This window comes from Sceloporus undulatus, chromosome 7, assembly GCF_019175285.1.
Source record: "Sceloporus undulatus isolate JIND9_A2432 ecotype Alabama chromosome 7, SceUnd_v1.1, whole genome shotgun sequence".
NCBI lineage: Eukaryota > Metazoa > Chordata > Lepidosauria > Squamata > Phrynosomatidae > Sceloporus > Sceloporus undulatus.
The window spans coordinates 20,662,469-20,686,413 of record NC_056528.1 but is presented as its reverse complement, the minus strand read 5'-3'; the positions used below and the strand labels follow the sequence as shown (position 1 = coordinate 20,686,413).

General features: G+C 43.0%; 1 protein-coding gene across 3 annotated transcripts; it reads right to left on the bottom strand.

The window, feature by feature from the left end:
• Nucleotides 1-123: 123 nt before the first annotated feature.
• On the bottom strand, nucleotides 124-22,969 carry CRAT (carnitine O-acetyltransferase). Of its 3 annotated transcripts, none has more exons than XM_042479594.1 (14): nucleotides 22,832-22,969; nucleotides 15,606-15,869; nucleotides 13,885-14,003; nucleotides 12,100-12,153; nucleotides 11,238-11,403; nucleotides 9,790-9,964; nucleotides 9,443-9,621; nucleotides 8,641-8,741; nucleotides 7,840-7,959; nucleotides 6,609-6,731; nucleotides 5,123-5,258; nucleotides 3,918-3,980; nucleotides 2,906-3,043; nucleotides 124-1,870 (listed from the first exon to the last, which is right to left on the bottom strand). In XM_042479594.1, the coding sequence occupies exons 1-14, from the start codon at nucleotides 22,859-22,861 to the stop codon at nucleotides 1,655-1,657; spliced, it is 1,884 nt and encodes a 627-aa protein (XP_042335528.1). In that variant the 5' UTR covers nucleotides 22,862-22,969; the 3' UTR covers nucleotides 124-1,654. The 3 variants fall into 3 exon arrangements, with proteins under 3 accessions (XP_042335528.1, XP_042335529.1, XP_042335530.1); XM_042479595.1 differs by lacking the exon at nucleotides 22,832-22,969 and adding an exon at nucleotides 17,411-17,514; XM_042479596.1 differs by lacking the exons at nucleotides 13,885-14,003; nucleotides 22,832-22,969 and having other exon boundaries at nucleotides 15,606-15,735.
• Nucleotides 22,970-23,945: the final 976 nt, after the last annotated feature.

Genomic DNA, 23,945 nt, shown 5'->3' with positions numbered 1-23,945 from the left:
TTATTATTATTATTATTATTATTTTATTCCCTTATATCCCACCTTTCTCCCAACATAGGGACACTGCTTTATCTGCTGTAACTCACTGCTATGGAATTCTGGGCTTTGTAGTTCTGTGAGATATTAAGGCCTTCGCAGAGAGCTCTGGTGCCACAACAAACTATAAATCCCAGGATGGATGGAGCCATGAGTTACTTTAGTGCCAAACTGCATTAATTCTGCAGTGCAGATCAGACCTTAGTCCTCAGATAGCTACTTAGGAGGAGAGATGGACAACCCCTCTTCTGAACTGCAACCTTCATAATTCCCTAACCAGCATGGGATATGGCTGAAAGATGCTGGGATTCGCAACTGAAAAAGAAAAGTTTTCCAGCCTCTACATTCTGGAGTAAATGGAGCAATCCATTTTCCTCCTTCTCAGCTGACAGGGAAAAATACATTTGAGAATGGCGATCAGTATCTGCTCAATACAAAGTTATCCCTTTGTCTCTAAAAAGAGCACCGAAGAAATGTGAAAGGCCTGCAAGACACATGAAGTCCTTCAGACAGCTAGATGAGCAACTCCTTGAAGTATCCAATGTGCCAAATAAGAAAAAAATAATCCCCCAAACCTTCAAATTATCTGGCTCAAATAAATGGCTATTTCTTCCAACCACAAGGAAGACTTAAGCAGCAGTCACTAAAACAGCCCAAAACACAGAACGGAGCATGTTACAGCAGAAGTGCTTCACAACTAAATTTCTAAGTGTCAGAGGACAGATTTAGATGGACGGCAAAAAAGGCCGAGGGGTCAGTATCTCTGTGTAGAAACCAAAACTATGAAAAAGGCAGACTGAGAAGACCCTCATACCAAGATCAGCACTAAAAAGTGACTTCTAGTTGGTAGCAGATCTCAGTGGCAACTCCTGGACTTAGTGAGAAGTTTGTTGCGTGTTTCGCTTCAAAACAGTGGTGCTGGTGGAAGTTCCCCATGCCAGATTTCCTTGGATTCAGATGCCAGCTTCCTCTCTGCAAACACATGTTTAAAATAGAGGTGGGCAATTGTCAAGGGCTAAGGGGTCATACTGCCCACCAAAGAGCACTTGCTGGGCAGCAGCCCACTTTTGGGGTTGCAGAGGGGCCCACCAAACCACTGAAATTAATCTGGGGCCATATGTGGCCCACACACTTCTTCTGCTCTTAATTTTAAACAACCCTAATCCCTTCGGAGAGGCATGCACCAGGGCAACGAAAATGTAGATCAGCAAGCGAAAACCCAGAGGTGACCCCAGGTAATTCTAACTTCTCCTTTGCAGGCTGGAATCAATCTCCCAGTTTAGGAGGAGTATCTTGCGGGAGAAAGGCTGCATTCCTATTTTCATTTCCACAGCAAAAACACAGCCACACAGAAAAATGCCATACAAGGAATACAAGTGTCTGTTGTCGTTTCTCACCCTCCAAGAAAGTAACTTTTGAGGGAGTGCAAGGCACCTTCTGAATCACACGAAAAGGCCATCCATGTCAGGTGATGAGCGAGGTGCACTGATGCAGTTGTCTCGCACTGCTAGAGATCCAAACAGGGCCCATTCTCTTCACGCCACAGTTAAACAACATGGCTGATGGATATTAGGCCATTTTTTGGAGCCAAAAGGCTTCTGGGTGCAAGCTCTCACTCTTAAAGTTTAGATCTGGGGTTTGACTGCAGCAGGAGGTGCATGTCCAGAAGGGCCTTTTCTAAATAATGTGCCATGCGAGCAGCATTGGTTTCGCTACAACTGTTGAAGGCGGAGATGGCAAAATTGATGTGCTCATCCATTGGGTTGTAGCAGATGCCATAGCCATCAGGGACAACGGGACCAAAACACATTACACAGTCGGTCTTGGCAGGAACCTAGAGGGCAAGGAAAAACACACATTTACATAACAAAGCCCTATGAGGAGCGGCTTAGGGAACTGGGTATGTTTAGCCTGGAAAAAAGAAGGGTGGTATAACAGCCACTGTTTACATATTTAAAGTTGTGACACAGGATGAAGCAAGCTTGTTTTCTGCTGCTCCAGAGACTAGGATACAGAGCAATGGGTTCAAACTACAGGAAAAGAGATTTCACCTAGACATTTGGAAGAACTTTCTGATGCCAAAAGTTGTTCCACAATGGAAAATGCTGCCTCAAAGGATGGTGGGTCCTTCTTTGGAGATTTTTAAACAGAGGCTGGATGGCCATCCGTCAGGAGTATGTCAGGATTGTTGTTTAATGTTGTTTAAATTATCTATGTGGATATCAGTATGAGATACAAGTAGAAGCCTAGCTGGAGTAGGAGTAGAATCTAGCTCATAAGCCACTCCTTCTACCCACACAATTTCATGGACGGTAGTTACGATACCTTTGGCTGGTGAGCTTATGAACGAGAGACTTCCATGTCACTGTCATCTGCAGCCCTCTTCGCATCTTGCAAACTCAAGGCAGTGGTGGATTCCTGACGGAGACTATCCACCTGTCAGGTGCTCTTCCTCCTTTCCTGCTGCCTCCCAATTTACCAAACACTACATGCTTTCTATGTGGTTTCATGTCATGTCCAAAGTGCAACAACCTCAGTTTAGTCACTTTGGTTTCTTGGAAAAGAACAAACTGATTTGCTCTAGGTGCAAATCTACAGAAATCCACTGCATCTACTGAAATTGTCTCCAGCTTTTCTGTTAATTGCAACTTAGTCAGCTTCAACTTATGTATGAGCGACCTCTAACAATCCTGGCCATACACTGCCCTGCTTAGGCTCTACAAACCCAGGGCAGTTGTGCCTTCCCCTAAAGGGTCTATGCAGCTGAAACGTGATCTTCCTTTTTTCCTCCCACCTTGCCAAGCATTACTGTCTTTTCTAATGAGTCATGCCACCTCATACCCCTCTTAATGATGCAGCTGCAGCCTACCTGGCTGGTGGAGAGGTTGAAGTGCATGGCCACAGCATAGGCGGTATCCATGAAGAGTTCGGGCATGCTCACAAGATCCTCAATGGCCTGAAGTTTCAGGCCCAGGAGGTGTCGATCAATTGCATTCCCTTTAATGGCCTGCAGAGAACAAAATCCACATGGTGAGGCAAAGAAATAGTGAAAGTGTCTCTTCAGGGGACATTTGGGGGTAATTTAAAAAGCTGAGGATGGGGTATGAGGGCATATATTTTGATTTCTAGCCTGCCTTCCTCCCAAAGTATGACCTAAAGCAGCTTTTTGTTTTTGTTGGGTGCCTCCAAGTCATTTTTTACTTATGGCGACCCTAAGGCAAACCTATTCTAGAGTTTTCTTAGCAGAGGGGGTTTGCCATTGCCATCCTCTGATGATGACAGAATGTGACTTGCCCAAGGTTGCTCACTGGGCTTTTATATTCAAGCGGGGAATCGAGCCTTGATCCTTGTACTCCAACATTCAAACCACTGCATTACACTGGCTCTGCCAAAGCAAAACAGCTACAATAGGCCAATGCTATCTTAGCCTGCATTAACAGAAGCATAGTTTCCAAGTCGAGAGAGGTAATGGTCCCATTATATTATGTGCTGGTCAGGCCTCTGCTGGAATCCTGTGTCCAGTTCTGGGTGCCTCATTTTAAGAGGGATGTAGACCAACTGGAGCAAGTTCAGAGAAGGGCAACAAGGATGGGAAGAAGGATGGAGAAAAAAACTTATCGGGAAAATTTTAAGGCGCTGGGCATGTTCAGCTTGGTGAACAGATGAAGGGGTGGCATGATTGCATTCTTTCAATACCTTAAGGCTGTGGTTCCCAAACAGATGCTTTGGCCTCCAGCTTCCAGAATCCCTGATTGTTGGCCAAGTTGGCTAGGACTTCTGGGAAATTAAGTCAAAAACACATGGAAGACCAAAGTTTGGGAACCACTGCTTCAAGGGTTGGCATAAACCTGCTTCTCCTCATGGGTTTTAGAGGAACTCACCATGTCAGTATAAGATCGATGAGCTTGGGCTGCTCGCCTCAAAAGTTCCGCCTTTTCCTGGTCCTAACAAGAAAAGATCATAAAGCATGAAGTTCGAATTCTTGTCTGCAATTCAACAGTCATTCAACCATAACAGAGTTTCCACATTCTCTTTATTCTTTATAAGCATGATGAACTTGAACTCCTAGCACAACAAAGCAAAGATGATATAATAGGCATAACTGAAACCTGGTGGGATGTATCTCATGATTGGAATGTAGTAATAGATGGGTATAACTTTTATAAGAGAAATAGGACAAACAGGAAAGGAGGAGGAATAGCATTATATGTCAGGGATGTTTATACCAGTGAAGAGATCCAGGACTTCACTGATGGAGAGCATCTGGAGAAAAATTAAAGAGCTGTTCGACAGTGGAGCACACTGCCTTTGACTTCCTTGGAGGTCTTTAAGCAGAGGCTGGATGGCCATCTGTCAGGGATGCTTTGACTGAGAGTTCCTGCATGGCAGAATGGGGTTGGACTGGAGGTCTCTTCTAACACTATGATTCTATCCCAAAATGTTTATTTCAGAGCATTCCAGAAGCCTTACAATGAAGATGTGGCGGAAATAACAGAAATGAACAGAAGAAACGTCATTTGCAATGAAAGACAACCTCCAAAGAGAAACACTTTTGTTCTATAAGACTGCTGTCATGCACTCTTTTTATAGCATTTCCTATAACATAGGTTGCATCTACACTGTAGAAATAATGCAGTCTGATACCACTTTAAGTGCTGTACCTCCATCCTATGGAATTTGTAGTGTTACAAGGTCTTTAGCCTTCTCTGCCAATTATTTCAGCCATTTATCAAACATACCATCACTTCAAAACAGAAATCATTGTGATTTCTGGCAGCATTTTAAATTATTTCATTGCTTTTCCGACGGGGCAAAATTTTAAAAAAACAAAACAAAACAATTCAATATCTGTATTTTAAAAAAACAAAACAAAATCTGTTTTTGTTTTTTTTTAAAAAGAGGCCAAGTCCAAAAAGGCTCCAGATAGTACAGGGCAATTCAAAAAGAAGGGTGCAAAAGTAAAGCTGTCTTTCAGTTTTGCAGCATTCTTTTTGCATCACCTTGTACAGAGAACAATAAGATCAGAGTTCTAAAACCATCCGGAGTGCCAAAGATTTCCTGCTTTTGAGCTAGGAGAATGCCCTACCTGCTTGCCAGAATCATCCATGGCCTGGACAAAATTGAGAGAGTCCACTGAGGTCGAACGGATGGTGTCTGTCCGGCCCAGGCGGAACATCCGAAGCGAGGCACTCTCATATGTGGCACAGGACTGACCATACATCCTGGAGAGAAGAAGAGAGGAAAGAAGGAAAGATGGGCAAGACCACACAAACACACACACACCACCCCAAGTAGATCAGAAATGGTTCTCAGAAGAGTTTGGCAGAAACTCTGTTTTAGGTATCCTTAAAGTTTGGCTGCATTTCAGTGCATTTCATTCAATAGCATGATCCATTTATCAGTGTTATTTCAGGAATGGAGCATTTCATCGGTTCTAGGGGTCAACCTTCTGGGGAACTTTGCTGGACTTGATCCCTTTCTCCACTGCGATTTCCTTCTCCTTTTGTGTCATGCCTATTTAGATTGTAAGCCAGAGGGCAAGGAACTATCCAATTAATAATCTGTAACTCACTCTGCAAGCCTTTGTGGCTGTAGAGCAGGATATAAATACTCTGAATAAATAACCTTCTGGGGGCTGCTCAGATTGCCAAAAAGTGACCAGACCAAACCAGGTGTGTCAAAGTCCATACTGAGGTTTGACTTTAAAAAAAAATTAAATAGTGCAGGAAGTCCCTGGGACCTAAACAAAAGATGAGTCTCTTCTCCTGAAGGTTTTTGGAACAGGCAATCTACCCGCTTTTTTGCGGCGATGCAAAAAGAGGGATGACACAGAAAGCCACTAGAACAATTTGAGAGGCTACATGTAGCCACTTTGCCTAGTCCTGATGCTAGCCTTTCCCAGAATGAGTTCGATGCACAAGATGCAGATTGTTATCTCAAATTTTGGGACTTTGTGTGGTGAGATCTGGCCGAGATAAGCAGCTGACAGCATAGAGAACACCCCATTCAACTGCTAACTTTGAGAAAGGGAACACTGGCAATCCTCCATTGTAGGAAAAAGGGACCACCTAGTAGACTTTTCCTAAGGACCTGAAAGCCTGCAAACTGGATCAAGTTTTGAATCTACCCTAGCTTTCTATACTAATACTCAATGTACTGGGTACAAAAATAATATATACCTGAGAAATATAAGAAATGTTATACCGTGACAGGAATAATTCTGCCTACACAGGATTAACTGCCACCCTAAAAAATCCCTTTGGGGGCAACACAAGGTGCAGGATGTAGGGCCTGGGATGTTATTAAAGGCAGAACCATGTCACCTGGGGACTTACAGGGACCACAACTCATTTTTAGCACAAGGGGGCACTTCCCGGAGGAGGCTGCAAAAATTACGTAGGGGTGCAAAAACTGAGTGCTTGCCCTTGCTCTGTAGGATTCATAGTGTGAAGTGGCTAGTTCTGAGGTTTTTAGATGGCATTCACTGTTGGAATGACCCAAAAAGTTGTGTCTCCTCTTCTGAGGAATATGAGAAATCAAGCAGTCCACCTGCCTTCTTTTATTCTTTTTACCTGTAATAAGCCAACTGCAGAGCCATCTGGATAAAAGCATCTGGACTGATTTTCTGAGACTTAGGAAAGTTCTTTCCAAATTGATGGAAGACAATCACCGTAACATCCAAGTCCTGCACCAGGCTAAGGGAAGGCAGAGAAACAAAATTAGCGCCATAATTGCTGCTAATGATAACTAGACCACAGTGGATGTTCTTGTCACCTTAGGGCCTAGGGCTCTAAGAGTTATATTTCCAGCCTCAGAACCTTCCAATGACTGCACTAGCCCCTCCACATGAATTTGGAAGTGACCAAAAGGTCACTTTTTGTTTGCAAAAACAAAAACACCTTACATTTTTCGCTTGAACAAAATGGGAGGGCACACTTTGCTCTGGAGCCGAATCATCGCTCCATTAGGCTTCCACGAATAGAAAAATCTTATTTTTGTACAAAATTGGGTATATGGGGTAGGGGTCCAGGAGCCATACAAAAAAATCCATGGACCCTAAGTGGTTGCTATCCCTCTGCTAAAGCTGGAGCATATCCAGAGGAGGATGACCAAAATGGTGAAAGGTCTGGTAACCAAGCCCAATGAGGAGTAGTTTTGGGAGATGGGTATGTTCAGCCTGGACAAGAGAAGATGAAGGGGTGACATGATAGTCATGTTTAAATATTTGAAGGGATGTCATATTGAGGATGGAGCAAGCTTGTTTTCTGCTGCTCTACAGACTAGGACATGGAGCAAAACTGCAGGAAAAGAAATTCCACCTAAGCATTAGGAAGAACTATTCAACAATGGAATATGTTGCCCCACAGAGTGTCCTCCTTTGGAGGATTTTAAACAGAGACTGGATGGCCATCTGTTGGGAGTTCTTTGACTGTGTGTTCCTGCATGGCAGAATGGGGTTGGATTGGATGGTCCTTCGGGTCTTTTTCAACTCAAGGATTCTATGATTCTATGAAGGATATTAAGACCACAAAAATTAGTAATAATTCTGAATCTAGTAAGAACATCTTCCAGGAGTATTAGTAACCTCCACTGGAAGCAGAAACCTGTGTTTCCTCCTTTCTCCATATTTACTTCAAGAAAATGGAAGTTTTACTGACTGGGGCTCTAAGCCAGACTGTATTTACACATTACATTGTGCACACAGATTTCACCTGGGCTTCCCAGAACATTCGCTTTCCTCCTCGGACATTCATAAACTTTTCCTGCCTGTGAGCCTCTCTCCCTTTCCCTCTCCATACTCACATGTTAAGGTTCTGTTTTGCCTTCTCAATGTCATTCTTGATTTCTGGGGTGATGTTGAACCGCAGTTTCTTGGGCATTGGCAAAGGAACCATGGGAGATCTCACCATCTCTGGCTTCTTCCTACCAAAGGACAACAACCATACAGTTGAGTTTCAACAATGACCATAAGCAACACTGCAAAGGGTAAAGCAACAAAGATGCAACAAGAGAAAGGACTATAGCTCCATACTCCCAAACCTAGAATCATAGCATTACAGAATCATTGGGCTGGAAGATACCACAAGAGGCCATTCAGCCCAACCCCCTGCCATGCAAGAACATGTAATAAAAGCCCCGTGAAAGTGGAAAAAACATGAATAACTCTAAGCTCCCCAACTATATTTAACACACACAAAAAGTACAATCTGCAGATGCCTTTGAGGCAGCAGGGCTTCTTTGCAAGGCAGAAGCAGGCAGCTGGTGAGATTTGCTGCCACCTCATTGCTGCCCTATGCCATTTTTAATAGGACTAAAACCCTTGTTTACAGCCTTTCAGTCTTATGACAGTCTCTTGCAGACCCATTAGGACAGCAGTGGAGGCGGCAGCAAATAATCTGTGAATAATCAAATCTGCAAAAGTGAAACCCACAAATGTGGAAGGCCAGCTGTATATGGGGAAGTACTGTGACAGTGATTATAGAAAGGTCAAGTAGTCTTGTGATGCAGCCCATTAAAGAGAAGCATCCCCAGGAGAAGCAGGCTCTAGGAGTAAGAAACAGCAAGAGTCAGATGTGCAGAAAAAAGCAACAGAGGGTTCCTTACGTGTACTCCACAACATGATCCAACAGGGCAACGATGGGGGGACCCTCTGAGGGAGCATGTTCATACACCAAGCCACAGGAACCATCTTCAGCCACAATAAACTGAGGAAATATTGTTGAGGTAGTCAAGGAAAAATAAATTACACAGATGGGCAAGTTAGCAAAATAAATGTTTGTCAAAGATGGTGTTAGAAAATCCGCTTTGGATTTCCATCCACAGTATGGTACTTAACTATGGCCTGTTACAGACAGCCAAAATAAAGCTGCTTCAAGTCACAGTGGAGGTATGGTGTTTCAATGATGCATGCGTCCTAAGAGTCCAGAAGTCGCACCAAAGCCATGCTCCAGCCCTAAGGACTGGAACGGGGCTTTGGTATAGCTTCTGGACTCTTAGGATACATGCATCATTGAAACACCATACGTCCACTGTGACTCGAAGCAGCTTTATTTTGGCTGTGTGTAACAGGCCTATCCTTGTGGCTAGGATTCAGCACTGTAGGCAGCTCCATTAAAGATAACTTGAGAGTGGATACACTGCATGGAAACTGCCAGGTAGTGCAGTGGTTAAATACCAGTACTGCAGCCACAAGGTTGTGAGTTCGATCCCAGGCAGGGCACCAAGGTTTTGTAGGTCAGTAAAACGAATACCCAGCTTGTTGGGGATTTACATATTGTAAACCGCTTAGAGAGTGCTGAGTTCACTGATAAGCAGTATTGAAATGTATATGCTATTGCTAATACAGAGTTGTAAAGCTGACAAGAAACTTTTTGATGGAAGACCTGGCACACCTTAAATCGCTCACCTGAAGGGTTTTATCAAACCACCGGTTTCCACTGTTCCAGCGACTCCCTCCGCCATGCAACATCTGGGCAGCCACACGGCTCCGGTAGATGTCATCCGAGACTCGGGGAATCGGTGCATCCAGGCAGACAGTGAAGATGCTCTTTTCAATTGAGCGTACAGACTCCTTATTTGTCTTGTCTGAGGAGACAGAAACATGGAAATGTTAAGTGTATGGTAAGAACATGTAAGTCACACACATTTAGGGGCAGGGGCAGAGAGGGGGTGTTGAGGGGCAAGTTTCCACAATTTCCAGTTTCCAATTTGCTGAAGGGCACCTTTTGGACTAACAGAAGACAAGAGACAAACCTTTGATAAGGTTGTTGTAGGCTTTGGCCCAACTGTTCCGATGGTTAGTGGTCAAGATTCCAATCGGCTCCTTGTTCGTTTGAAGGGAAGTGTTCCAAATTTTTTCCAACTGGAGAAAAATCTGGTCAGTTGTCAGTGGGCTTCCATCACTGCTGTAAACATCCAGCTCAAAGAACTGGAGAAAGGGAAAGAGAGAAGCTGAATAAGAAGCTGAAAAGTGCCATGAAAATACTACCAAAAACATAACTATAAATGCTGAACCCTACTTGATTTTTGTCTGATTTTGGCATCTCAGGCCTACTTAGTGGTTGGAAGTGAGACAATTAGGTGGAAATACCAGGCGTCTCAGGATAAGGCTGGGAAAGATTCTTACCTGACACCTGAGACAGCAGCTGATACCAGCCAAAGTTGGGAACACTGAACTAAATGGACTAATGATCTGAAGCAGGAGAAGGTTCCCTCCTATACAAGGCTGGCTGGCTTAAATCAGGTTGGTTTAAACCAATGCCTTTAAGAAAAATCACTCCAGATTTTTAAAAGTGATTATTCGTATATATATTTTAAAAATCTGGCTATTATTACATTTTCCAACCCTCTTATTGGAACAACAGTGTTTGTTTGAATTTAAACATTTTAGCTTTCACAGTTTATTTGTAGTGTCAGACCAGTATCCAGTGTCAGTTGCTTCTTTTTAATCACTTGACTTTATCATGCAAGAAATGCCATTCAGAAACAAATCCTTCTGTTAACCTAGGTTCAACCAAAACAACTTGCTTTAAACGAGCATTTTAAAACGACTAGTGACCATAACATACGAACTGCACTTTGGAACTTAATTTTCTGATTTAGTCCTACACATTCACGTAAAAACAACAACAGTAACAACCACCACCATATAGTTTTTTTAAATGGTTTCAACAAAAAAAGGGCTTTTTAAAAAGACCAGTTTTTCTCCCCAATCCTGCGTCTGTATCTAAATCTCTAAGTTGGAGCAAGTACTGCAAGGGCCATCTTTGTTCTTCACATTCCCATCTCATATGTTATCTAGCTGCAAGCAATGGAGGGTCAAATACCGGGGTATGATAAATGGGGCTCTTAAGCAACTCCTAAAACCCACTTTGGCAGTCCCTGAATCAATTCCCCATTCTCAAAAAAAAATATTAAGTACAATTTTAAGGGCATTTTTACCTCCAGACGACATCAAAACAGTGAAAAATGCATAAAACACAGTGATCTGCCTTCCCATACTCATAGTACCTTTGTTAAAGCCCCCTAGGTTTTTCTGGTGACTTATCCATGGGTCATATGAAAAACCATGATTTTTACCCTGAAACCTACCCTTGACTTATACATGAAGTCTACATGTACACAAGTATTACGGTAAATGAATCAGAGAAATGAAAGGTCTCAAAATGGCTTCTTGAGGAAGCCAAGGGTCATCTGCATACCTGGAAGTTGTGGACAACAGTGATGTGGGTGGATGGCTTCTTGCCTTTGGCATAGTTCACCACAGAGTCTCTTTTGGGGCCTGGGATGCGGCATGAGGAGAGGATTTGGTAGTACTGGTTCATGCAGAGAGGCTTCCCACCAAGGTATTCCACAGGAAGGGTCTCACTGATGGAAAGGCATAGTGAAGAGAAACACATGTCAAAATGGCTTTTCAGAATGAGGAGAAGGTTCTGGGACACATAAAAGACTCTTGAGACAACTAGGAGGCTCCATTTTTGGAATGAGGTTGTCTGAAGGAGGGATGTTACTTATTTATTTATTTACAATATTTATACCCTGTCCTCCAGTCCTAAAGGCTCTCAGAGCAGCTTCAGGGTTCAATTTCCATTTTAAAGTCAAGGTGTCACTATCTCAGCCATCCATATAGACAATTTTGCATTTTGGAATATTTCAGATTTTGGAATTCCGGATAAGGGTAACTCAACCTGCACAAAGACTGTTTCCCTTTTAAGCCTGCTACCACCACCTATGAGATCAATCTGGTTCATAAGCCCACAGATTTAATGTACAAGTGTTCTGATATACTTAAATCACCCTCAATAGCGACAGTGGTTATCTTCTACTTTCCTTCGTCAAACCAAAGAGGTGGAAAGCCAAAGGAAATATAAACACATTTTTCTAAAGCCATGACTAGAAACCTGAGGCAAGAGTCTAAATTTTATGTCCATGTTCAAGATTCAGTACAAAACCCACGGGTGTATAAGCAATGACACCACATTACCCAAACCCAGGGCTTTCCAAATATTACATGAAATGCAGAGGTAAAGACCTATACAGGAGGCAGAGCATTCCTCTACTCACTTGTCTATCATCGTCTTGAAGTCCAAGGCACCCTCAATCAACTTAGCTGCAAACCTGCAAAACAACAACCCATAAATGATGCCACAAGGACCCAGCTGAAATGCAGACAAGCACAAAATTTCCCAATGAATGAAAAGTGGGACATGTGTGACCAAGCAACATGAGAGTATGGTCAAGGTGGTAAAGTTATTAATGAGAATGAACAAACAAGCTAGTAAAGGCTACAGCAGTTTGTTTTTGCCTGAGCCAACTGGAAATGGTGAGATTCTGCGGCCAACTCTCCTCATCCTGCTACAAAGTTTGTAGCAACTGAAGGAAGCTGAGGACAAAGGTGGAGGAGGAAAAAGAAACCAGGACCATTTAAAATCAGCTGGAAAAGTGGGATGGCAGAGGATTAATTGGGACTCTCCCTGCCAAATTGGAACAGTTGGAGGATGTGAATTGCTATTCAATTTAGGCCCAAATCAGTAAGGATACAGTGCACCTTATTCTTCCAGGTCTTCTGTGTTCTTTTGGACAATTTGCTTGCAATGCTTAATTTTGGGATACTTATTTTTAAAAAGCACAAACAAATGAGTACCCAGCTTGTTGGGAGCAGTTGGCTGACAGATTGTAAACTGCTTCAGAGTCCTGTAAGAGGTATAGAAATGTAAATGCTATTGCCATTGCTAACAATATGCCTTGAGCCCTGAAAGTAGCCTGAAATGGTACAGTCCAGGAAAAGGATCTCTGTGTTCCTGGCACTCCAGAGATGAGCTGAAGTGTTTTCTTTTAAACCACTGTAAGGAGGAACAACCGTGAATCACTTCTCAGATACTATTAATGCATATTGGGAATGGATTCCTTTGAAAAGATGACTTTTCCAAGCTCTGCTTTTCTTTTATTTATTTACATTTTAGCCGTGACGTTTAAATAGGTCCAGGAGCCAAGCTCCCAGCGCCGATTTAGCCCTGGAACCTGCAGTGTCATGACAAAGAGGGAAAGATTCTTTTATTCCTTTGCCCACTTGGTCTTTTCTTGGATTGGACAGTATTTTTAAACGTGGCTGAAGAACAGATGAAAGTCGAAAGAGAGCCTGATGGGCAAGTGTGGGAAAGGTGATAGTGTGCAGAGGTCAACAGTTCCTTTTTTTCCACGCCCAAACAAATGACGGCATAGAAGTCAATCCAGATCTAAGACAAAGATAGAGTCAAATCAAGATGCAACTTATTAACACCAACGTGGTAATCTCTTGCTGGGTTGCATCTCTTTCCAATGATGCCCTTCTTTATCGAGTTCAGTAATGTATGTAATCTGAAGATGTGACTTCAGATGCGATTGTGAACTGGTCAGGCTAAGGCTCTTTCAAATAAGTTCAAATACTATTATCCTCTGCATTCCCCTGTAGTGTCTCCTCTGTCCAAACTGTCCAATTTTAGGCTGGAAATCTCTCACGGCAGGGACTTGCTTTATGCATTATCATATGGCATGCACATATTGAGTTGGAAAAGGCCACAAGGCATGCACAACTAGTCCAACCCCTGCCATGCAGGAACTCACAATCAAAGCACCCCTGAGAGATGACCATCCAGCCTCTGTTTAAAGAGTCCTCCCTAGTAAAGCATCCTTATCCCATAGTGTCTAACCATATTCTCATAGAATATTAACTGTTAATGGTATCCTGGGGTATACTGCCAACAAGCAAGAAGGTTCATATATAGCTTTCGATGAGCATCCTATTTTTTCCAACATTGCCACTGCAATCACACGGAAGGTGTCCAACAGTTAACATGACCACACAATTACCTTAGCTGACCTTGCCGATCCTGAAAATCCTGCTTGGGCAAAACAACGCCTGGACTGGAATGCACAACCACAGGTAGCCGATACTCCAAGTATGCTGTTTTCAACCACCAGTCTGACAGCTTGGATGAAAACAGAGAGTGTGCTGTTTTTTAAAGTCATTTGGGAGCACCATGTGACATTGCTTTAACTGCCATGGCTCAATGCAATGGAATCCTGGGATTTGTTGTTTTGAGACACATATTTAGCCTTCTTTGTCAGAGAGCTTTGTTGCCACCTCAAACTACAAAACCCAGCATTCCATAGCACTGAGCCCTGGCAGTTAATGCAGTGTCAAATTGCATTATTTATGCAGTGCAGATGCAGCCAAGGTCTGCCCCTTGATAGCATTAATTCTGGTCCATCCCATGTGGCCCAAATGGCCTTGCTACATATTGGGGGTATACTGGGGCATCACATAGGAGGATTGGGCTAGTTGATTTGACTGATGAATAGTTGACAAATGCACGAAATGAAGCCATTTGCTCAGCATGATCCTTGATCTGTATGATCAGATACCCTGCTGTATCCCAGATAAGGTTTATACAGGTGAAAGAGCAACTGAAAATGGTTTAATCTGGCATGCCTCCTCAGCCAAGGAGGAGGCATGCCAGATTAGTCACTCTGCTCCAGTCACTCAGAGTCATACTGGAGGACCTAGAGAATCCTAAAGAAAACACTACTCTAGGCATTTGTAGGTCTTCCAGCACAACTCTATGGGCAACTTCTGGAGGATGTGGACCACAGAATTGTGTTGGAGGACGTAGAGGTTCCTAGAGAGGTATTCTCTCAGGTTAAAAAGATAGTGTTTTTATTTGTGGTGTTTCCACTTTCATGGAAGTCCTGTGCCCCTAACATGAGCAAATGTGGAGGACTCACTGTAATGTCACTTCCGGTCCCGGGAAATGTGTTTGTGAAGAAAAAGGGGGATCCAAACAACCATGTTTTGTGGCAGTTTGGGTGCTTTTTTCATGGTTCTGTGTGCATAGTCTAGTTCTCAACTTTTAAAAAAAGACACCGGGGGTCTGAGGGCTTCAGGGGTCTCGAGGTGGCAGCATCTGGGGCCAATTTCCCTGCCCTAGCATTGCCAAAGTGAAAACTGGAAAGGGCTCCTATACTTTTAGTGGTAGTTCAGAGCAAGCAATTTCCGCAGGTGCTGCTTGTTACCTGAATGTATGACAGGCAACACCTGCTGAAACCCCTTCTTCGCAACCATTAAAAGTTATGTAGACAACCATCTGTTGGGTGTGCTTTGATTTGTGTATTTCTGCATGGCAGAGGGTTGGACTGGATGGCCCTTGTGGTATCTTCCATCTCCATGATTCTAAGTACAGGAGCCCTCCCCAGTTTTCATTCTGGCAACCCTTACCCTGCCCTTTGTTTATGGGATGTGTATGATCACTGGTTCTTTTCCAAAGGGCTGACATTTTGGTGGACCCTGTGGTTCTGACAAAAAAGTAGATCTCAAGTAAACCTTCTGAGCTACAATAGATCATGCATCCTGGTGTTGACAAACTATCAAGATTAGGAATGAGATAGACTGCTGCTGCCAAGACTGGCAAAGGGAAAGAAGACAGGTGCATCAGGAAATGGTGTCCATCCATTCCCCAACTGGCCAGGAAAGGTCTATGCAAAAAGGTTTGCACCTTTTATGGTGCTGTTTTTGCCCTCTCAAAGCAACTTACCCAGTTCTCATGCTTCCTAGCTCTCCTCTCCAGTCCTTTCTGCAGCCGTTCGCCAACACCCCCCGGCTTCCGAAATTCATGAATCAGGTCCTTGGTGTGGCTGAGTTCCTCTTCGCTTATGATGGGTTGGAGAGCCAACAAATAGCGATCCAAGGTCTGTTGGAGAGGCGGGACAGGGAGGGTGGGAAGGCCTTCCTGGTGGGCAAAGTATCGGCCCGGAAGCCTCCGTAATGCCACTGGCTTCAGCAAACCCGGCGTCTTTGCCTGCAAGTCACAGAAAGAAGTGGTAGGGCCAGGTTTCATTCCAACAGTGCAGTTAGGAGTTTGTAGACCCTGTACTTTATCAGAGCTTGAAAATGTTGCTTTTTTGAGACTATAATGTTTTGGGGGTTCACATCACAACAAACCATGATTTAAACAAGCCAGAGTTCATAAACCAACATTTTAACCAAGGATTCAGATTTGTGGCTGGTTACGTATAGCTTTCCTTAGACTACAACATCCAGACCTCCACCCACCTCCAACAATTGGACAACATTTTAAAGGCTTTTTAAAAAATCTAATTACAGTACAATTTAGGAGACGCAGCCCCTCAACTGAAAAACCACAATCCGCCTTTTAAGGACTCCATTATACACACCCAGCTGGCATCTCATTTGATGTATTTCATTTTAAAGAAGGCAAAAAGGAAAGCAACTGTAGTTTTAGCAGAAATGGCAACTTCTGTCCCATTGCCTGTTGCTCTCTGGGTAGTATTTGTGGGCATCACAGGGGTTTGGACTCTGGTCCCAAATACTATCTCTAGTTGCACTACTGTGCACAACAGGAAGTAAGGACATTCTCTACAAAGTGTACCCATTTCTCAGATCTTGTTGAAGGGATCCACATTTGAAATGGAGCTCAGTAGTGAATGGTTCCATATACCCCCATCCTAAATTAAAAATTCCTACACAATTCCCTGACTATTGAAAAGAACTCTAGATTCCAAATTGGCTGTAGCGTGACCAATTCCCAGAACCGACAGTCCAGCAGTGACAACATGGCCCATAAGAATACCTCCACACCACAATAAAAATTCCTGCAAGATTCCTTGAATACTGAAAAGGATTCTAATCCATATAGCATCAGTGTTTGTTGTTGCTGTTTCTGATTTATGGCAACCCTAAGACCAATGTATCACAGGATTTTCTATATGAAGGCACCTTTGGAAGGCTGTACAGCAGTGGTAGAAAACTTTTGTGGGTCTGCCTCACTTGGGCAAGGGGACACACCTGGTCTTCAGAGACCTAGTCCTATGTTCAAACCACTACGCCACACTGGCTCTCTGTGTTAGCATAATAAAAATTGGCAAGATTAAAATATATTAATAATGTACAGTCAGCCCTCCGTATCCATGGATTTTTTATCCATGGATTCAAGCATCCATGGTTTGAAAATATTTTTTAAATATATAAATTCCAAAAACCAAACCTTGGCTTTGCCATTTTATAGAAGGGACACCATTTTACTATGCCACTGTATTTAATGGGACTTGAACATCCACGGATTTTGCTGGAACCAAATCTCAAGGAATAACAAGGGTCCACTGTATTAAAATATTAAAATACCAAGATGCTCAGGAGCAAACAGCAACAAAAACAGCATGAATAAAATTCATTTAACAGCTCAGAAGAATAAGACTGTGCTCACTATCACTAAAGAGGTAGCAATGACCTACCGTAGTTAAATTTCCCTGGGGAGATAATTTTTGGCCACCGAGGGCCCACCACTGAAAAGACCCTGTTGTCTAGTCATATCTGTCTCACCTCTGAAGACAGCCGCATCCTGAAAAAGACCTTTCAATGCAGATCCTAAAGAACAGGCAGACTTGTATGGGTGCAGATGGTTCTTCATCATATACCTATGATACACCGAGGCAAGCAGATATGCCCGACTTTGTCAATGATTGTCCAATTCTTGTTGCAACATCAGCTAAGAAACTGGCAGGCTGCAAAATAAACGCTGCCCAACCCATTCAATCCAGAGTTTTAAAGTTCAGGGTTTTTAGGACTGTAACTCCCAGTAGTTTAGTTTGGGAGAATCTTGGGATGTATAGATTCGGGAGATATTTATAATTCTCTGCCAGAGAGCTCTAGTGCCTCACCAAATTCCAGAGCTCTGCAGGATGCAGCCATGGCAGTTAAAGTGGATTGATAGTGCTATAAATGTGAAAGGGCCTGAGCAGACAGGCCAAAATAAAACTGCTTAGGATCACATTGGAGGTATGCTATTTAAATGATGCATATGTCCTAAGAGGCTGGAAGCCACGCCAAAGATACACTCCAGTCCTTAGGACTGGAGCATGGCTTTGACACAGCTTTCAGCCTTTTAGGACATATGCATAATTTAAACAGCGTACAGTACCTCCAAAATGACTTGAAGCAGCTTTATTTTGGCCTGTCTGTTTGGGCCCAAAGAGACCTTAGTCTTAAGTTTACAAACTTGGATATGAAACAAGGATCAGATCCTGGCTAGTTAAATAGTGGTTTAACCAAGGCTTCTGTTGCTGTTTGATAGTTTAAAAATCATCTTTCTTTCTCTCTCTCCAGACACATGTATGCTGACTTTACTGCCTTCCTGACCTTAGAACAACTGGATTCTGTCAAATACGAGCCCCGGCCATTTTTTATCTGTCATTTTTGTTGTTGTATGATTATTTCAGTCTCCCTGATGTTTACTTGGTAAGTAACTATTCTGCAGTTTGACTCATAAAAGGAGGGTGAGTTGTTTAATTTAAAGCATAAATGGACAAACAGACCTAATTCAAAACAAAACTTTCAGAAGGGTAACTTGTAGTACCCCTTTTTAGCAAATACAACCAAGCATCTTTTGGTATCTTATTAGTAACCTTTGCCAGGTGTCAGGACTGTTTTATTGTTTTCATTCCAAATAAAAAAAGCTTCTCTTCGGAGTCACTAGGAGATATCATGACACAGATCTCCTGGGGAAACCTGTGGTTTGTCCTTTAGTAACTATGCAAAGGAAGAAAAACAGAGGGAGGATTTAGCGTGTGATCTCCTGCCCTCCAAAGAGACACATAATGTTCCCAAGGGAAACATTATAAACATGCTTTGGGCAGATCTCCCTTGGAAATTAAAGTTTTCCCACACCCTTGTCTTAAATAGTGGGCCCTTGGCATCTGCTGGAGTTTGGTTCTCCAATGGAAATTCAAAATCTGCAGATTTCTCAAATCTCATTAAATACAGTGGCACAGTAAGATGTATAAAATGGCAAAATTAAGGTTTCCTTTTTGGAATTTATATATATATTTAAATATTTTCAAACCATGGATGCTTGAATCCGTGGATAAAAAATCCATGGATATGGAGGGCGGACTGTACAAGGAGAATGTTTGTTTCTGGGATTGATATCGGGGCTCTTTCACGTTGCATAGTTATAGTGTTATATTACACTTCGACTGTCAAGGCACATTGTATTGAATTCTGTTATCCACGGAGGGTCTTGGAACCAAATCTCAGCGGATAACAAGGGCCCACTGTATTTTTTACAAAGAAACCAATCTAAATCATTTATTCCCAGCAACTATCCCAGTTGATAGTTTATGTATTTCCTGAACAAGTGGCAGAGAGGCATCGAAAACCTTAACAAGACAAGTTGCAAAGGTTTTAATAAATCAATACTAGTGGCTTGTTAAAACAATGGGACCAATGCTATACGTTTCTATCAAGTGTAAACTCCACCGTTCAAAAGTGCATATACTCTCAGGTTAGCGTGTAGAAAGGTTTCCTATCTAAATGATATTGGATTGTAGTGAAGCAAGAACATTATGCAACCTAGGTTCATAATCCAAAACATGTGGCCATGCACCGCACCTATGGTTGCCAGATCTCAGAGGCAGGCCTTGCGTCTCCAATTTTTGTGGGTCATCTCCAGGCGGGAAGGAGACGAGGTGCAAATTCTTTGAGTTCGATGGGCTCAGCTCCAGGCAAAGGGAAAGCGCTGGGTGCAAGTCTCCAACTCAGCTAACAGAGCAGCAATTTGCAAGGATCTATTGATTTGCAATATACAAAGGCTGCCCGGAGGGTCAATGTACATATTTCTTTAGTTGCCTTCCTCCTTCCTTCTCAGTCACTGTGGTGCCAGGGCTCACCCTCCACTCACATTATGCATAGAAGCAAGTAGGCTAGATTATAGATTCCTTATCTCATCTTCTTATGCAAGTGAGAAGGAATAATTCCCCTCATATCTCTTTGACCTGGGAACAGACCCTTTAGCTAAGATTTCCATTTTAATTTCCAAGCATAAAAATATGTTTGCGTGTGTATGTATCTGTACGGCACTCTCTTAGCAACTGTGGTTGGTACTTAATACACAGCACTAACAACATCACTAGGAGTGGTCCATAGGTCTCAAGGCCTGGAGCAATGCTGAACCTGCAACCCTAACCACACCTGACTATCATATTGCTGCATCCACACTGCAGAAAATAATCCAGTTTGACACCACTTGAACTGCCCTGGCTCAATGCCATGGGATTTTGTGAACTATTGTTTTGTGAGACATTTATCCTGGGGTTTGTAGTTTATTGTGGCACCGGAGGTCTCTGACAAAACCACAGTTCCCAGAATTCCCTAGCACTGAGCCAGGGAAGTTAAAGTGGTCTTAAACTGGATTATTTCTGCAGTGTGTTTTGGACCATCTTTGTTGTTGTGTACCTCCAGGTTGTTTCCAATTTAGGGCAACCCTAATGCAAACTATCATGGGGTTTTCTTAGCAAGATTTATTCAGAAGGGATTTGCCCTTGTCCTTCCCTGAGGCTGAGAGTGTGTGACTTGCCCAAGGTCACCAAATGGGTTTCATGGTTGATCAGAGAATTAAACCCTGGTCTCGAACTGCAATAGAAAAGGATATGAAATGTTTTGACAGTCAGCGTTGCATAGTGTTTGTGTGTTGGGCTGAAACACCAGAGACCAGGTTTCAACGCCCAGCTTGGCCATAAAACTCACTGGGTGACCTTGCGCTAGTCATATGCTCTCAGCTTCATGAGAGGGCAAACCTCCTGTAAAGAAATCTTACCAAAAAATTACCATGACAGGTTCTCCTTAAGATCGCCATACGTCAGAAACTACTACTTGAAGGCAAAGAACAACAAATGTTAATACTCTTTAAAAACAGATTTAACTTCCGGTATTCCCCGCCATTGGCTATGCTGCTAAGGCTGATGGAACCTGCAGTCCAACACTATGTAGATGGTGACTTTCCTCTAGAATGGCTAAAGCTCTCTCTATATTGAGTAATTTATAATGGGCCAAGTCTCAGAGGTCATGTATTTTCCACTAGCTTTCCTGCTTTCCTTTTCACACGGAGAAAAAGTTTTCCACTCACGCTTGACAGCTCACCATGGATGCATCTCTACACTGTAGAAATGATGCAATTTGACACTTCTTACCAGTGCTATGGAATCGTGGGATGTGTAGTTTTACAAGCTTTTTAGCCTTCTTAGCCAAAGAAGGTCGGTACCTCACAAAACTACACATCCTAGGAGTCTGCAGAATGGAGCCATGGCAAAGTGGTGTCAAACTATATCATTTTTACAATGTAAATACATGCCATTCTAAGTGATCACAGTGCTTTAGTTGTTGTTTTTATGTGCTTTTCAAGTCAATTCTGATTTATGGTGACTCTAAGACAAGCCTGTTTGTTTGTTTGGTAAATAAATAAATAAATAAACCCATTGTGGGGTTTTCTTAGCAAGATTTGTTCCCAAGGGGTTTGCCTTTGTTTTCCTCTTTAGGCTGAGAGAGTGTGACTTGCCCAAGCTCACACAGCAAGTTTCCACTGCTGAGTTTAAATAGGGGTTATGTGTGTGTGTATATATATATGTATATGTATGTGCATGTGTGTGTGTGTGTGTGTATATATATATATATATATATATATATAGAAGGAACTTTCCAAACTCAGCGACCAAGTGCAATCGTCATAGCCTTCCATGCCACTTCATGCAAAACGTCCGGCTATGTGTATATATAAGGTGAAAAATACATTAATTTCATATTAATTATTAGTAGTAGTGTTCATATATATCCCACCTTTCTCCAAATAATGGGTCTCAAGGTTTAGACTTGGGTCCCATCTCACTCTGTTGCTGCAAATATTTCAAAATCAGAAAAACTTTGAAACCCAACACACTTCTGGTCTTGAGGCTTTTAGATATAAGAGACTCAACCTGTAACAAAGGTCCAAAACACACTGCAGAAATAATCCAGTTTGACAGCACTGAGCCGGGGCAGTTCAAGTGGTCTCAAACTGGATTATTTCTGCAGTGTGTTTTGGATCTATAATAATCTTTTCTGCCACTCTCAGCTTTCCTAAGTGACTTTTTCTTGTGTCCCAGTGAATTTTTATCCTTTTAATCCTTTTTCTCTGGGGGATGACAACACAAGCCCCCCCAAACCATCAAAAAGTCTTCACAGCCTTCCATAAAAAGCTGACAGTTAAGTTCCTTTAGTTATTGTTGTTGTTCCTTTACTTAGTGTTGTTGTGTGTCTGGAAGTCATTTTTGACTTATGGCGACCCTAAGGTGAAGCTATCATATAGGGTTTTCTTGGCAATTTTCTTCAGAGGGTCCTTTTTGCCACTGCTGTCTTCTGAGGCTGAGAGAGTGTGACTTGTCCAAGTTCACAACTAAAAGGTTTCTAGCAAAGCACAATAACATCCAAAAATCAACAAAACAGGGATATTTTTATGCGCCCAAAGTAAGTGCGCAGAAGGTCCCTGGCAAAGTACAATGACAAAAGTACAACGACACCCCAAATCCACAAAACAGGGATACCTTCATGGGGCCAACCCAAATGCACAGAAGGTCCCTAGCAAAGGACAACAACAACACCCCAAATCCACAAAACAGGGATACCTTCATGGACTCAACCAAAATGCATAGAGTGTTCCTAGCAAAGGACAACAACACCCCAAATCCACAAAACAGAGATACCTTGATGGGGCCAACCCAAATGCACAATTTTGTGGATTTGGGGTGTTGTTGTCCTTTGAGCCATGGCCAGCCCAGCTCCAAGTAGCCCACCTTGGCTTGTTGGTAGCCCCCCAGCTACCCTCCTCCTCCTGAGAGTTGTGCAGAGGTCAAGGTGGAGAGGGACAGGTACTGCAACACCCAGAAGGAGGAGCAGCCAAAGCATGCAGAGACCCCAGAGGAGGACTCTACTCACCATGTTCCTGGCCAACAGGGCTAGCAGCATAACTAACACTGGCCTGGGCCCCTGAGGGAGGAGGAGGAGGAGGAGGAGGGTCAAAGTCCTGGATTGTGGCCTTGGGGAGCTGGGCAATGGAGGCGTGCTCCTCCTGCCTTCTCCACAAACATGAGCAACAGGAGACTAGCAGTTGCTGCTGAGGGGAGGGGTCAAGGGCGGCCATCTTGGTTAAGGGCAAGGGCCTCCCGCCATTCTCAAGGGGGAAAAGGAGAGCTGACCCAGGGTCCGCCATCTTTGTCATGGGCAAAGGCATATCACCAGTACAAACACTAGTAGGAACCCCAGGAGTGTCACTTACTTGAGGGATACAAAGATTGTCCCTCATTCTAAAACATGTCCCTTATTTAAGGGACAGTAAGTTGGTCCCTTAAAATAGGTTCCTTTTTTGTGGGCCAGAAAGTTGATTCCATGGTATAAAATAATGTCCCTTATTCAAGGGCCTGAAAGTTTGTCTCTTGTTATAAAATATAGAATTATAGAATTATAGAGTTGGAAGAGACACCAAAAAGGGCCATTCAGACCAACCCCATTCTGCCATGCAGGAACTCTCAATCAAAGCATCCCCATTGACAGATGGCCATCCAGCCTCTGTTTAAAGACCTCCAAGGAAGGGGACTCCACTACACTCCGAGGAAGGAGTGTGTTCCACTGTTGAACAGCCCATACTCTTAGGAAGATCCTCCTAATGTTGAGCTGGAATCTCTTTTCCTGCACTTTGCATCCACTGTTCCATGTTCTAGTCTCTGGAGCAGCAGAAAACAAGCTTGCTCCCTCCTCAATATGACATCCCTTCATATATTTAAACAGAGCTATCATATCCCCTCTTAACCTTCTCTTCTCCAGGCTAAACATCCCCAGCTCCCTAAGTCGTTCCTCATAGACATGGTTTCCAGACCTTTCACCATTTTAGTCACCCTCCTTTGGACACGTTCCAGTTTCTCCACATCCTTTTTGAATTGTGATGCCCAAAACTGGACACAATATTTCAGGTGGGCCTGACCAAAGCAGAGTACAGTGGCACTATTACCTCCCTTGACACTATACTTCTATTGATGATGCAGCCTAAAATCAC

Excerpts from the sequence above, each read along its gene's own strand:
- CRAT (XM_042479594.1), bottom strand. The coding sequence starts at position 22,861 with ATGCTGCTAGCCCTGTTGGCCAGGAACATG. Across the intron at positions 15,870-22,831 it reads CCCTGTTGGCCAGGAACATG|GCAAAGACGCCGGGTTTGCT; the intron begins GTGAGTAGAGTC and ends TGTGACTTGCAG. Across the intron at positions 1,871-2,905 it reads TCAACCTCTCCACCAGCCAG|GTTCCTGCCAAGACCGACTG; the intron begins GTAGGCTGCAGC and ends CTTGCCCTCTAG.